At 45.8% G+C, this 12,613-nt stretch overlaps 1 protein-coding gene across 1 annotated transcript in view; it reads left to right on the plus strand.

Annotated features, from left to right (window-relative positions):
* Gle1 (GLE1 RNA export mediator) overlaps positions 1-11,348 on the plus strand; it is a 26,150-nt gene extending 14,802 nt beyond the window's left edge. The window contains exons 10-16 of the mRNA XM_021192328.1: positions 232-374; positions 479-669; positions 2,110-2,239; positions 3,426-3,530; positions 6,142-6,224; positions 9,651-9,714; positions 10,349-11,348. Of these exons, the coding sequence (XP_021047987.1) occupies positions 232-374; positions 479-669; positions 2,110-2,239; positions 3,426-3,530; positions 6,142-6,224; positions 9,651-9,714; positions 10,349-10,417 (785 nt within the window). The 3' untranslated portion in view covers positions 10,418-11,348. The remainder of the gene's footprint in view (positions 1-231; positions 375-478; positions 670-2,109; positions 2,240-3,425; positions 3,531-6,141; positions 6,225-9,650; positions 9,715-10,348) is intronic.
* The last annotated feature ends 1,265 nt before the right edge of the window (positions 11,349-12,613 follow it).

Here is a 12,613-nt window from a genome sequence, read left to right on the forward strand (position 1 = left end):
GCCTGCCTCTGCCTCCCGAGTGCTGGGATTAAAGGCGTGCGCCACCACGCCCGTCTGTGTCAAGGTTTCGAACAGACAGACTCTGCTGGTCTCAGGGTCACTCCATGACCTAGGCCAGCCTTGAGTTCCTGGTCTCTCTGCCCCTTTCCCAAGTGCTGGGACTAAGACAGGTGTGCACTGCCATGTCCAGCTGCAGCTTCACCTTTTTATTGCTTTTTCTTTCCTGTCCAGGTTCAAAGCTGAAGGAGGTCTTTGACAAGATCCATAGCCTTCTCTCTGGAAAGCCTGTTCAATCTGGTGGGCGCTCCGTATCTGTCACTCTTAACCCTCAGGGGCTGGACTTTGTCCAGTACAAACTGGCAGAGAAATTTGTGGTGAGGAACCTTGTGGTCAGAGGTCTGGGCAGAAGAAGCTGGTGGACAGCACTGAGCCTGACTGTGATACTAATTTGAAATTGTGTCCATCTTTGTGTTCCTAGAAACAAGGGGAGGAGGAAGTGGCCTCTCACCATGAAGCGGCATTCCCCATTGCAGTGGTGGCATCTGGTATCTGGATGCTCCATCCCAAAGTGGGAGACCTCATTCTTGCTCATCTCCACAAGAAGTGTCCATACTCCGTTCCTATCTACCCAGCTTTCAAGGAAGGGATGGCTTTGGAGGATTATCAACGGTGAAATGGTTTTCTCCTCTCTCTCACTCTGGGGAAAGCTGTAGCCTAAGAATAGGGATGTGTTCTCACACTTGTCTGCAGCTCCTTCTCTCTACTGTTAAGTGTCCTGTCTGAAACCTTGACTGGGCTACATAGCAAGAACCCCGTTTCACAAAAAAGGGTAAAAAAGTAATGTCTTCCATGCAAACTGGACATCTTTTAGGATTTGTAGATTTGGGGGTGATAATTGATGATAATCATAGCTTACTGGAAAGAATACTGGATCTTGGATCCAGGAGTCTTAGAATTTATTCATCTAATGACTTTACAAAATAGTGTAAACCATTTCAATCTTGCTGAGAAGCTAGCTATCTTAGTTAGGGTTATTGTTGCTGTGACAAAACTCCATAACCAAAGTGTCTTGGGTGGGAAAGAGTTTATTTCACTCACAATTCCATATCACAGTCCATCGTGGAAAGTAGGTAGGACAGGAACTCAAGCAGGGCAGGAACCTGGAGGCAGGACCTAATGCACAGGCCGTGGAGGGGCGCTGCTTCCTGGCATGCTCCTCATGACTTGCTCAGCCTGCTTTCTCACAATATCCAGGACTGCTAGCACAGGGGTGGCATCACCCACAATGGGTTGGGCCCTTCTTCATCAATATGCCTTTCCAGACTTGCCTATAGCTATTTCACAGAGGTATTTTCTCAGTTGAGGTTCCCTCTTCTAAGGTGACTCTGGCTTTGTCAGATTGATGTAAAACTAGCCAGCACCTAAGCCATTTCCATGTAGATCACATTATAGATAGTGTTAGCCACTATGTGGCTACTGGGAATTGAACTCGGGAACTTTGGAAGTGCAGACAGTACACTTACTGCTGAGCCATCTGTCTAGCTCTGAAGCAGTTTTTTCTATTTGTGAGTGTTCACTGGTGAGTTTGCTTTGCAGAACTTTAATACAGAAATTTGATGATGGATGCCAGTGCTTTGTACAGGCATATTAATAATATACATCCCAGCACTCGGGAGGCAGAGGCAGGNGGATTTNTGAGTTCGAGGCCAGCCTGGTCTACANAGTGAGTTCCAGGACAGCCAGGGCTATACAGAGAAACCCTGTCTCGAAAAACCAAAAAAAAAAAAAAAAAAAAATACAATAATGATACAAAGTGTGACTAGTAGTACCTTTCGCCCTAGAAAGAAGGAAACCTCTCTGTCACCCTCATTTGGGTGGCATTCTGAATCTTTTCTTTTCTTTTCTTTTTTTTTTTTTTTTTTTTTTTTTTTTTNNNNTNTTTCGAGATAGTTTCTCTGTGTAGCCCTGGCTGTCCTGGAACTCACTCTGTAGACCAGGCTGGCCTCAAACTCAGAAATCCGCCTGCTTCTGCCTCCCGAGTGCTAGGCTTAAAGGCGTGTGCCACCACTCCCTGGCAAGCATTCTGAATCTTATCTTCTTCACACGTAGGATGCTTGGCTACCAAGTGACAGATTCCAAGGTTGAGCAACAGGACAACTTTCTGAAACGCATGTCTGGGATGATCCGTCTGTATGCCGCCATCATCCAGCTCCAGTGGCCATATGGGAACCGGCAGGCGGTGGGTACAACGGGCCTGCTGGGATAAGGGACAGTTGTCCAGCATCAACAGCAAGAGCAGCCTTTGTAACTCAGCTTTCTGTTAACTGGGACAAACAGCTTTCATGCAGGAAGCATCTACTGCTTGGTGGCTTGGCACACTTGTGAGAGCTTTCAGATCTTACTTTCCCTTTGTGCGGTTTTTTTGGAGGCTTGGTAAGGCAGAGAGCTTCATGGCAGACGCACGGGCAATGCAAAGCTGCTTCTGGCAGCTGGCACGTGAAATCTGGAAAGGGCTTTTCCAGAGGGTGGGGGCATGCCCAGTGTCCTGTGACTCAGCCTCTGAGCACTCTTGCAAGCTGTCCTTTAAGAGAGGCTGTGCTGTCGAATAGTGAGGTAAAGAGAATGGTAGCTCATGGCTGTATTTAGAGACGTGTATGTTGATTAGTAGCCTACTTTTTTGACTCAACTTAAAAAGCTCAGTAGCTTCCGTCAGGCCATAAAGAACTAACCTTAGAACAGATTCTGCATGTCATGACATTTATAAAGGTTTCAGCCAGCTGTGATATGCTGCCTATAATCCCAATACTCAGGAAGCAGTAAGAAGAATGACACGTTCTAGGTCACTCTGGATTGCACAGTGAGACCCTGTCACTACAATACCAAGAACAGACAAAAAGTGTGCCGTGGGGAGGCATAGTGTCACAGCTTGAATCTCAGTACTCAGGAAACAGGCAGTAGGTTCAAAGCTAGCCAGTGCCAATGCCAGGGAAACCCTGTCTCAAAACAAAAACAAAACCACAAAACCAAAATAGAAATCAACACAAAGTCAAGTGAGGTCATTTACCTCTATGCTTCCATCCTGGGAAACTGGGCCAGGGAGGATTGCTGTGAGTCTGAGGTCAGCCTGGGCTGCAGAGTTAAAGCCCCGTCTGAAAAACAAGTTAGTGATGATACTGGCTGTGGACTTCCCAAACAGCACACCAGGTATCATGTCATGTTTCACAGGAACTTTAAAGTTTCTGGGAGAGCCTGGGCATAAATTAGAATATTTCCAAAAAGAGTTTCCTTAGCTTTTGGTCTTTGTTGAGTCTTGTATGCATGGGTTGTATGGTCTTGGGGTTCCTGTTCAGGGCTGCGTGCTTACACTGAGAGTTACGTTGTGAATACAATGAGAAGAAGTCATAACACAGCTGCTTCTCTTCCAGGCTCATCCTCATGGCTTAAATCATGGCTGGCGCTGGTTGGCACAGGTCTTAAACATGGAGCCTCTCTCAGATGTGACAGCCACCCTCCTGTTTGACTTCTTGGAGGTAATTCCATTATTAAATGAGAGAATGGTTGAGGTGGACACGGGTGAAGTGAGTGGGAGGCAGCGTGAGTGGACAAGAATGAGCTCGTTACCCAACTTCTCCTGAGCTTGGAGACAAACCAAGCATCCATTTTTTCCTCTTTGCCTTAGGCTAGGATGTACCTTTTTTTTTTCCTCTTTATGTTTGTGGGGTCCTTGCAGCTGGTAAAGAAAGCGATTCAGGTGAGGGAAGAGTGAAATTGGGTTTAGGTAAGTGGTACTGGGCCAAGATTTCTCAGTCTGACATCAGCTGGGGTATTTTTGCCATATTTAAGCATAGCACAATTCTGAGAAAAGGGTTTGTTTTTTCCTGATACAGGGTTTCTCTGTGTAGCCCTGGCTGTCCTGGAACTCACTCTGTAGACCAGGCTGACCTCGAACTCAGAAATCCACCTGCCTCTGCCTCCCAAATGCTGGGATTAAAGGCGTGCGCCACCACTGCCCGGCTTGGAAAAAAGTTTTTATATAACAGTTATCACAGCCCTGTGAGTACAAGAAAGTTTAAGACATGTTTACAGCTGGGCATGGTGGCACACACCTTTAATCCCAGCACTCGGGAGCCAGAGNCAGGNGGATTTCTGAGTTNGAGGCCAGCCTGGTCTACAGAGTGAGNTCCAGGACAGCCAGGGCTATACAGAGAAACCCTGTCTCGAAAAAAACCAAAAAAAAAAAAAAAAAAAAAAAGGCATGTTTACATTGAAACTCTTTACAAAGTACATATGGCTTCATCCATAAGATGGATTGTCATTGACATAGAAACAATGCTCAAGATAAGGCTCTAGGGAGAAATGACTGAGGTAAAGGTAATCCGTGTGGGAGTCTGGATTGGCCTGGCCCTGAGGTAACACAGAAGTCACTTAGGCTGGTGACAGTTCTCACAAGGGTGAGTTTTATGGCCTAGAAGTAATAAGGTTTACAGGGGAAGGGTCTGTCTGGGATAAGTAAAACGTAAGTTCTGGAAGATATAGCCTGAGCCTGGCTCATCAGACAGCCAGTGATCACCAGGCTGTAAAGGATGGCCATTCCCAGCAGTCCACGTGGAGGACACGGTAGACATCTCTTTCCTTTGAAGGATGCCTGTGAGTTTAACTTCACTGGCTTCTCCGGTGCATATTCATGTGTACAAGCACTTTTTGCTCTCTACAGTAATGTACATCCCAGCCTAAGCAAAAAGCAGACTTCACTCTAGGGATATAGAATTGAGTAGTGGAACCATGGTAGACTGTGGAGGCGAATCTCCCAAGAGCCTGGAAACAGGAACTGGGTCACCAGGCACCAGCACAGTCTCCCTGGCTCTAGTCTTCCATGGATGTTGCTTCGTAAGCCGCTCCTTCCATGCTCTGTGCTCTGTGGAGATGCTCCCTATCCTGGGCGCTCTCTCAGTCTGTCTCTTTACCCAGTGTGGTTGGCAGAATCAGCATCCCGTCTTATTCATGTTTTCCAGGAAGAAAATGCAAGCTTGGGTCAGGTATCTCCCTCCTTGGAAGCATCATACATTTCTGCCCTTGAGGAACCACTACTATAACTCTCTGGGCTGGAAATGTTATGTGGACCAGGGTGGCTGGAAACTAAGAGATCCACTTCTCTTGGCTTCTGAGTAATAAGATGCAAGACATGTATCACCACACTCAGCTGAAAGAGCCAATGCTGAAATAAACTTCAGGGAGCTGGGCATGGGACAGGAGGATCACAAGGTTGAGACCAGCCCAGGCTACCCAATAAGACCTTGCCTCAAATTTATGAATGGTGAGGGTTGATGCCCTGACAAATCTGAGGCCCTTAGGCCTGTAATTCTAAAAGTCCCTAGTTACCTTATAACTCATGACATTATGGTACATTAATGCAGATCTGAGTCTTTGAGACAAGTAGCATTCTGGATTCTTATTAAGGCTAGGAGGAATTCCATCTCTTTAGAAAGGCTTTTGTTCAGTATGGTAAAAGAAGTATTTGTTAAGCCTTGACAGTTGACTTAGGCGGAAGTATATAATAAATTAGAGGAAAGTTAGCTTGTTGGTTGGTTGGTTTGGTTTTTCTTTTTTCTTTTTTCTTTTTTTTTTTTTTTTTTTTTTTTTTTTTTTTTTTTTTTTTTGGTTTTTTGAGACAGGGTTTCTCTGTGTAGCCCTGGCTGTCCTGGAACTCACTCTGTAGACCAGGCTGTCCTCGATCTCAGAAATCCACCTGCCTCCACCTCCTGAGTGCTGGGATGCATTTGCCACCACGCCCAACTCTGGTTTGGTTTTTCAAGACAGGGTTTCTCTATAGCTCTGACTACCCTGGAACTCAAGTCTGTAGATCATCTTGGTTCTCAAACTCAGAGATCACTGGCCTCTACCTCCAGAGTGCTGGGATTAAAGGCAAGTACCTCTGCCCAGCTGGGTTTTTCTTCAGTGTCACCGATGGACTTGGGGCCTTATGCCTGAAGACAGTGCTCACAAGTGAACTACCTCTCTGTGGGTCTTTCCCACCTATCCCAGTCAGCTAAGAGAAACCATGGAAGATGTTTGACAGGAGAGACAGGCCCAGGGATGCTTGGCTTTCTCTCTTGAGTTGATGTTTGTTTCTGCTCCCTCTAGGTGTGTGGGAATGCCCTCATGAAGCAGTACCAGGCCCAGTTCTGGAAGATGATAATTCTCATCAAAGAGGACTACTTCCCCAGGTATAGGCTTGTTGAGCAGACCACTGGGGGGTTTGTAGGTAATGCCTGAATTCTAAAGTACCCATGCAATAAGTATGTGTGTATATATATATAATTTTTTTCCCCTTGGCTGCTTTTTATTTTTGATCTTCTCTTGTTCTTTTGTTTTGATTTTTGTTTTGTGAGAAAGTCTTTGTAGCCCAGACTGCCTCAGAGCTCTTCTTGGTCTTCCTGTCTCTGCTCCTTTCTTTTCTTGTTTTTAATTTGTATTTCTTCTCTAATACAATACATCCCCACTGCAGCTTCCCCTCCCTCCCCTCCTCTTAGTCCCTCCATCTCCCCTCTCCCTTGGATCCACTCCTGTGACTGGGCTTCCCCTAGAGAAGAGCGCACCTCCCAGGGATATCGACTGAACATGGTATAACAAGATACAAAAAACAGGCAGAGACCTTTATATCAAAGCTGGATGAGGCAACCCAATAGGTGGAAAAGAGTCCCAAGGGCAGGCAAAAGAGCCAGACACCCTCAGTCCCACTGTCAGGAGTCCCTGCAAAACTCTAAACCAACAAGCATAATAGACACATGCAGAGGGCCTCGTGCAGACCCACGCAGATTCCGGGATGGCTGCTTCAGTCTCTGTGAGCCCCCATGAGCCCGCTTACCTGATCACTTGGGCCATGCTCTCCCACAGTGTCTTTGACCCCTCTGGCTCCTACACTTCCTCTTCCCCCCTCTTCTGAAGGGAGGGACCCAATAAGACACCTCTAACCTGGACTCTATCTCTGCCAAATGTTTGGCTGTGGGTCTTGCATATGCTATATTTTAAAGTTATTTTTGTTTGTTTATTAGGGGAATGGGAGGGTGGGTTACGCGCATGCTGTGGTGTGCATATAGTAACTGGTTTTCCTTCCATCATGTGGAATCAAACATAGGTTAAGTCAAGCTTGATGACAAGAGCCATAAGCCCTGCTGAGCCATCTTACCTACCAGTGTGGGATTTTTGACTTATGTGAAAAATTAGATAGTATTATGGTTGATCATGTGCCTAGCATGAGCAAGGGCTTAGGTTTGCAGCTCATGATGGTGATGGCGCATGCCTTTAATCCCAGCACTCAGGAAGCTGAGGCCAGCCTGGGCTACAGAGCGAGTTCCAGGATAGCTTGGGCTACACAGAGAAACCCTGTCTAGAAAACAAAACGAGAGAGAGAGAGAGACAGAGACAGAGACAGAGACAGAGACAGAGACAGAGAGAGATTGAGATTGAGATTAAGATCTTTCATCCTTCCCTTTTCTTTTGTAAATATTTATTTTGTGGCCTAGAGAAATGGCCCAGTGTTTGGGAGCACTGGATGTTCCTCTAGAGGACCTGAGTTCAATTCCCAGCTCCCACATGGCAGGTTACAACTGTCTGTAACTCCAGTTCCAGGGGCTCCATAGCATCAGATATGTATGTGGTACACACATATGTGCATGCAGGCAGAATACCTATACACAGAAAACAAATGTTTTAAAAAGACTTATTTTCAGTTGTGTGAGCATTTGAGAAGGTTCAAAAACACATACACACACACAAATATATACACAGTGTATGCAAGTGCCTTCAGAGGCCAGAGGAGTTGGAGCTCCCAGAGCTAGAATTACAGGCAGTTTTGAATTGCCCTTCATGGTGCTGGGTATTGAACTTGGGTCCTCTGTAATACCAATCAGTGCTCTTAACCACCAAGCCATCACTCCATCTTTTTCTTCTCTTTAATGTTTGAGTAAATAATTTTGGGTTTTGGAGTGGTTTTCTTTATTTGTTTTGTTTTGGATTTTGTTTTGTTTTGATTTTTTGTTCTTTGAGACAGGGTTTCTCTGTGTAGCCCTGATTCTCCTGAACTTGCTTTGTAGACCAGCCTGGCCTCAAACTCAAAGATGTGTCTGCATCTGGGTTCTGAGAGCTGGCATGAAAGGTGTGCACTATGAGTAAATGATTTTGAAATTCAAACAAAATATCTGTTAAATATTGCTTCTTTTTAAAAAATTGTTCCTTTTTATTTTATGTGCACTAGTGTTTTTTGACTGTGTGTGTATCTGTTTGAGGATGTCAGATCCTCTGTTACTAGAGTTACAAACAGTTGTGAGCTACTATTGGGAATTGAACCTTGGTCCTCTGGAAGAGAAACCAGTGCTCTTAATCACTAAGCCATCTTTCCATCCCCTAAATACTGTTTCTTTGCTTTGCTTTGCTTTGCTTTGCTTTTTTTTTTTTTTTTTGGTTTTTCGAGAAAGGGTTTCTCTGTGTAGCCCTGGCTGTCCTGGAACTCACTTTGTAGACCAGGCTGACCTCGAACTCAGAAATNCGCCTGCCTCTGCCTCCCGAGTGCTGGGATTAATACTGTTTCTTAAGGAATAGTATAAATTAGGAAGATGTTGAGATAAGATATTCAATGTGGGTATTGTTGATAGAGCATTTATCTAGTGCACTTAAGGCTCCATGTCTACCCCCCCACACATGTGCAAGCACTCATGGGCAAAATGTATTGGCTTTTTTATTTTTATCTTATTTTTGAGAAGTGGCTGAAAGATCTCACTCTGTTCATGTGTGTGTATACACATGTTCATGTTTGTGTAAGTTGGGGCACACATGCACATGTAAGTCAGAAGTCAACATGGGGTTTTCTTTCTCTCTGAACTTTTTGTTGGGACAATGTCTCATGAACCTGAACTCTCTGATTTGGTCACCTCTGCTGGTCACCATCTTCCAGCTCTGACTCATTAGTGCCTGCCCCCACATCTGGCTGGCTTTCTATGTCTATGCTGGGAGTGGAACACAGTGCTTCATGCTTATGCAGCTGTGTTACTTTTCCAACTGAGCCGTCTCTTGACCCTTTGGTGTTTGTTTTGTTTTGTTTTGTTTTTTGAGAGGTCTCATTTTCTAGCCTAGGCTAAACTTGGAATATACTATGTAGCCAAAGGAGACACTGAATTCCTGCTGCTCAAGCCTCGTATGTGCTAAAGATTACCGGTGTATGCTCCCACACCTGGGTCTGGTGTGTTTAAATGTTCTTTCTAAACTCCCCCATATTATCTGAGATGATGATTGCAAGTAGTCCTGAACTGAACCACTGAGATGAGTTCATCAGTAAGTTAGGTGGAGAAGCCGGTCTGCCGACCAGATTGCCTGCCAGCCTGACTGCTCTGTGGCTTTCACCTGTCCACTCTGAAGAACTCATCTCAACTCACTGGAGTTCCAGGAAGGAAGGCAGTGGCAGCACTCATCCTGCCTGCTAAGACCTCAGACAAGAGCACTTGTTTCCTTCCTTTGTCCCTTTCGAAGAATGGCGAGGACCCCGTGAAAGAGCAGCCAGCATTCTTTAGAAGAGTCAATGAGTCTGGTCCTCACCTGATGGAGTTGAGACCCCTCACAGGAACGACTCACAGGTCTCTCTGTCTCTCCACCTATAGAATCGAAGCTATCACCAGCTCAGGGCAGATGGGCTCTTTCATACGTCTGAAGCAGTTCTTAGAGGTAAGCTATTCTATTCCAGCATCCTCCAACTGTAGCCTGAGAAACACTTGTGTCCTGTAGTCTTGGACATCCAGACCTGATGCTGTCTCTTCTGTTTTCCCACACACTGCCTTTTGTTTGTAGACCAAAGTATGTCATTTCCTCCCCACATAACACTCTCCACACAGCCTTTCAGGCAGCTGCCCTAAGAGAACAGTAAGCCGTATGCAATGAATCGCTAACAAACTTACTTTTCCTTGTCAGCCAAGGTTCTCCTGGCTGTGTCAGGTCTAGGGAACTATTGAGTGTGGCTACTGAGTGCATGGGCTCATGTGTTGCACGTTCAGTTGGACTCCCCTCTGTTTGCGAGGACCAGGGCATTTAACAGGTCATCCAGAGCTCTGTGAGGTAGTCCACTGATAGCCAGCTTCTAGGAGCCAAGACAGCAGAGGCTGTGCTCTGTGGAGGCAGGGGTGGATAGGCCTAATAACAAGCTTTATTTTATTTTGGTCTTCTACAGACCCATCAGGTTTTTTCCTTTTATCCCTCTGCATCTTCTTTTGTCCATTCTTTCCTTGGTCTAGGCATTGTTCCTCAGCATCCCCCATTGTCAAGTGCTAGAAGCAACCTTGTTTTCTTTGTGTTTCATGTCTAGAAATGTCTGCAACGCAGGGAGATTCCTGTGCCCAGAGGCTTTCTGACAACCTCCTTCTGGCGCTCCTGATGTCCTCCGTCACACTGTGTGGCAGGAGGGGCAACAAGAAAGCAACAGCAGGCTTGGAAGAATCATGTCAGATTGAGGAATTCATCAGTGTATTTTATATATCTGTACCCCATGAATAAGGCTTTTATAGTTCACAGCCTTTGTCAGTCTCTGTCAGGTTTGGTAGTTCTATAGACGTCACAGACAGATACAGAACTGGCCTTTCTAATTTTCATAGGTTACAAGAAGAGGTAAGAAGGGGCACTTAGCACTTGGCTGCACCCTTTGTCTCTACTGTCTTTCAGGAAGTTGGTAATCCTTTATCTGCTTAGCTCTGACCTATAGTGAGCCCACCATTTTCCCTCCACGCTGCCCCACTCCTGTTCATACACATACTTAGAAAGAATAAACCTCCTAAGAGTCCCTTAAAGTATCAGGCAATGTTTGCAGTCTGGGGATGAGGTAAAGTACTTTACACTGTGTGGCCTGTGGAGTATATATATATATATTCAGGAGACATGGATGATGTTGGTATGGACTGAGCCCGAGTGCATCAGGTAGTGCGTCTATGGATCCTGACTGGGAGCATGCACTGTAGAGTACTCTGTCCCCTTGATTTGGGATTTGGCCCCTGGCTGGCTGAGGATGCTGTACTAGATTAGGAACCTTTCTGTTGTTTTCCCCAACAAGAATTAAGATGGGTTGGCCTATGGCTGAAGACCATCAGCAGCGCGTGCATTGGGGGTTAGGAGGAGCTGACTGTCTCAGTTGGAAGTTGGTGTTTGTTTTACAGATTGACTCTGTTGCAGAAGCCGAGCCTCAGCTCTAGTCATTCAGGCCCGTGTGGCAGGCATCCTCATTAGTACTCTCGAATGGCTTAAGCATTTTAATTGTGGACTAGAGGTCCCAAAAATGTAATAAAGCTTGAATTTTTAAAAGTCCTGTGCTGATATGTGGTTACGTCAATATTCTCTGTGTCCTGTGCGTGAGCTTTGTATGTAAATCACATGGACATGACTGTGCAGGACTAGATATGCAGTATGTGGTTCTTCCTCTTTATCTACTTGACCTTCATCTTGGAAAAATGTCGTTCCAGTAACTGACGTTGATGTAGCAAGGGATGTAGGGGTCAAGGTTATAGCATCACCTAATGTGCAAAGACCTTGTGCTCCCGCTGCAGTGCCCCTCCCAGGAAGAGAAGTAAGGATAGCTCAGCCTGTTACATGTTACAGAAGAGCGAGATCACTTGGGTCAGGTGGCTGAACTGCCTTCACTTGGTTTTATAACCTGGGTGTATCTCACCTCTCAACTGCACACCTTTACAGAACAAAAGAGTTGTTGCTGCAGTCTTCACGCTGTGCCTGGGAGCAGACTCTGGGTGGTGTTTTTCACCTTGTATATCCTGGAACTTGTCTCCCTCACTTGCAGGGCTACCTGGCAGGGCCCACAGAGAATGGTGTCCTCATAGCTTCCTACCATTTGCTCTTCCTGTCTACCCAAGCCTTGCAGATGACATCTGTTTTCCACAGACCATGGCAGGGAATAGGGTGGGATGTACCAACTTAGGCATAAAAAAGTCGATGGACTCAGACCTTCCTCAGTCAGCAAGTGGAGCTGTGCAGGTTTCAGAAAGGCATCCCTTCTGGACACTACTACTCTCCCTAGGAAACTGGCCTCTTCATAATCGGAAACCTGGTGCTAAGTGAATGGGTCCACTCAAGTTGTACAGCTTACAGTTTGCAGAACCACTGAGCAGGACCCCAGGGAGCTATGGCTCTCCATCCTATCATAGCGATGTCACTAAGTGTGTATGTAAAGTTCTATATGTGGACAAGTTCTTCTGTCAAAAGTAAAACGAGAAGCTGGGAGTGATGCAGCATGCAGGTGAGCCCAGCACTGAGGCAGCTGAGAGAAGAGGATTGAGACAACAGCAAGGTCTGCCTGGATAACATAACAAGTACTAGGCTGAGCTGGGCTACACAGACTGTCTCAAACAGACGGAATGTAAGGTTAGGGGATTAACATATACCAAAGTCCAGTCCGCTCTGGAGGCTCACAAGGATTGCTTCATCCCAGGAGTTTGGTGGAGCTTGGACTACACAAGGCAATCTCTTTATCACCAGATTCTCTCATAGTCCAGGCTGGCCTCAAGTTGCTTTTTCTATTGAAAGATAGTCTTGTACTTTCCTGGTTCTTATGCCTCCAACTTCTCTAGGC

Source organism: Mus pahari, chromosome 3 (assembly GCF_900095145.1).
Source record: "Mus pahari chromosome 3, PAHARI_EIJ_v1.1, whole genome shotgun sequence".
In the NCBI taxonomy this organism is placed as follows: domain Eukaryota; kingdom Metazoa; phylum Chordata; class Mammalia; order Rodentia; family Muridae; genus Mus; species Mus pahari.